The sequence below is a fragment of the Bison bison genome, unplaced genomic scaffold (genome assembly GCF_000754665.1).
Source record: "Bison bison bison isolate TAMUID 2011002044 unplaced genomic scaffold, Bison_UMD1.0 scf7180017461984, whole genome shotgun sequence".
Classification (NCBI taxonomy): Eukaryota; Metazoa; Chordata; class Mammalia; order Artiodactyla; family Bovidae; genus Bison; species Bison bison.
The window spans coordinates 1,795-4,791 of record NW_011372659.1 but is presented as its reverse complement, the minus strand read 5'-3'; the positions used below and the strand labels follow the sequence as shown (position 1 = coordinate 4,791).

The 2,997-nt window shown below is 44.0% G+C and overlaps 1 protein-coding gene across 1 annotated transcript in view; it reads right to left on the bottom strand.

The window, feature by feature from the left end:
* Positions 1 to 2,727, bottom strand: part of LOC105004301 (SH3 domain-containing kinase-binding protein 1-like) — a gene marked incomplete at its 5' end in the record, with an annotated part of 32,609 nt that extends 29,882 nt beyond the window's left edge. The window contains 1 exon segment of the mRNA XM_010862207.1: positions 2,558 to 2,727. Coding sequence (XP_010860509.1) covers positions 2,558 to 2,727 — 170 coding nt within the window.
* Between the last annotated feature and the right edge of the window lie 270 nt (positions 2,728 to 2,997).

Below are 2,997 nucleotides of genomic sequence, written 5' to 3'. Positions count from 1 at the left end.
CAAAGGCTAGTCATCAAAGTTCTTAGATGCACTGGGATCCCCAGGGAAGCTCACCAAGACACCAAGCTAACTCTGTGCTGATGTGATGAACTGGAGTCAGATTTCTACCACTGTTGCACAGTTTTAGCTGGAGTCTTCTCACACTTGTGCTAATAGTAATTACAAAGACTGGAATAGTTAATATGTATGGTGCATTCGCAAAGGACCAGGCGCTGTGCTAAGGAATTCATATGTGTCATTTTGGTTAATCTTCTCAACAATTTAACAAGGTCGGTATGATTATTCCTGCAATTTAATAGATGAGAACACAGTCGTCACTCAGTATTCATGGGAGATTGGTTCCAGGAACCCTGCAGAGAGCAAAATCCACAGATGTCCAAGTCCCTCATATAAGATGGGAGAGTATTTGCAAATAACCTATGCACATCCTCCCCTATACTTTAAGTCATCTCTATATTACTTATAATATCTAATACAAAGTCAATGCTATATAAATGGTTGTAAATGCTATGTGTATAATTGTCACTACACAGCAAATTCAAGACATCCAAGCTTTACCTTTAGGAACTTCCTGAAATTTATTGTTTAGTATTTTCAACCCAAGGTTGATTGAATCCACAGATGCAGAATCCAGAGATACTGAGGAAACAGTCAATGAGTTGATCTTGAACAGAACAATTAAGTGACAGGGCCAGGATTCAAGTTCAAGTCTATTCAATGCTGCAGGCTAGAGTCACAACCACGTTCTACAAATGTCTGCCAAACCTCTTTCCTGTGTCTTACAGTTTTAAACATTTACTATACAGATACTGCCAAGGGCTAGTGTCTTTTTTTCCTCAGGGATGAATTCTGTTAGCCAATAACCCACCACTACAACCATTATCAATAAAAATGGCTCAAATGATTTTGCTTGGTGTAAGACGTCTACTAAATGGTGAGCCCTTCTCTGTTCTACGAATTTATTCTCCTCCTAAAATATGGTTAGAAACTAGAAGGTGGGGTTGTCATCACTTAGATAGACACCTGCATCTACACCAGAGCTTCCCAAATCGTAATGTGGAAACAGGTCACCTGAGGATCTTGATAAAACGTGGGTTCTGATGCACAGGTCTAGGGTGAGGTTCAAGCATTTCTAACAAGCTCCAGGTAAGGCTGACAAAGTGTGGTCCCCAGACCAGCAGTGTCTCAAGGATCTAGAAAACACTGGGAAGCAGAATTCTCTGAACCTCAAACTTAAATCCCAGAGAGAATACAGATGTGGAACCAAGCATCCTTCAGCTAAACAAGAAAGACAGCTATCAAAAAGCCTAAAACGTGCAGCCGTTTGTTCAAACCAATCTACGGGCTGTAATCTTGGTGGGTACAAACACCATCTGGCTCCTTGAACAATCATATCCATCCATCTAAGCAGTGTACACATCACCAATGCTGTTTAATATCCTTGGTAATCAACCCACTAATATTGTAGCTACCTTTCCTGAACCTCAATTCCATAGGAACATGATGGGTCAAAGTTCATGGTCCAGTAATAAAGCCCCCATGGGCATGAAGAGAACACAGGCCAGAAAAAGTGGGCAGAAGGCATGAGAAAGCCTGAGCCAAGAGCTCTGTGCTGAAGAACAGCTTGGAAAAGACCAAATAGACAAAATCACTGTAGAATTCCTCTTTACATTCCTCTTAGAATGTAAACTGCTTCTAACTTTTCAACATTTCCTGTTACAGTGTCATTAGAGAAACAACAGGCTTGCCGCGAGGCAAACAAAGATGGACTGGCTCATTTAAACCACAGCATTGTAAAAATGGGTTCTCACAAAGAAAGAGAAAGTACAGATCAGAGGGATACACACACACACACACACACACACACAATAGGGATACATGTGTATTTGTTGTTGTTTAGTTGCTAAGTCATGTCCAACTCTTTGCTACCCCATGAACTGTAGCCCACCAGGCTACATGGAATTTCCCAGGCAAGAATACTGGAGTTGACTGCCATTTCCTACTCCAAGGTATCTTCCCAACCCAGGGATCGAAGCCATGCCCCCTGCATTGGCAGGTGGGTTCTTTACTACTGAGCCACTAAGAAGCTCATGCATGTGTATACCTGGCCAAATATGTGTACATAGATACACAGACTTGGGAAGATCAGTAGGCCTCATCCTGCATCCTCAGCTTCATAGTGTGCTGTTCAGCCACTTCCATATTAGTCACTTCACCAGCCAAGGACACACTATGTAGGATACAGGCCATCCACTTACCAATGGAAACCCCAACGGTTTCTGTCATTTATTTGGTTGCTTAAACACTCCAAGTACCAAACCAAGTGCTTGTCTAATCATACAATGACCCTAGAAGAAGGCTCTCTGATGAGGAAACTGGGGTTTGTGGAAGATAACGGACCTGTCCACACACATCAGGTATGGGGCAGCCAGTCCATCAGACTAAAATGCCGAGGCTCTTTAACAACAGATGTCCTCACCCCGCACCCCCAGCCCGTCATGGAGGCCGCAACTCTGACAGCAGGTGGTGCACTGAGAGCCGAGCCGCAGAGACTTACGTTTCCCTCCTTCTCAAAGTCAGGTGGCAGCAACTTGACGAAGTTGTCAGGAAACACTCCTCGTCTGCCGTTCAGTTCTCCTTCCCACCAGCCCACGTCAATACAGTCCTAGGAAACAGGAGAGCAGAGTGAGAAAGGGGGCAAGCGCCTCACGGAGAGCTCTGATACCCCTTTTAGAGAGATGGAAGTGCTTTCCCTGAGGCAGCCATCAATGGTTCCTAAGACTCAACAGCACAAACCCCAAAGTTGGATGGGAGGACAAAAGCTCCGGTGTCCTAGAGCTGCCAGCTGGGACTCAAAACCCAATGAGGCTTTTAGAGGCCCTCCAGATGGTGATTGCAGCCATGAAATTAAAAGACACTTGCTCCTTGGAAAAGTTATGACCAACCTAGATAGCATATTAAAAAGCAGAGACATTACTTTACCAGCAAAGGTCCATC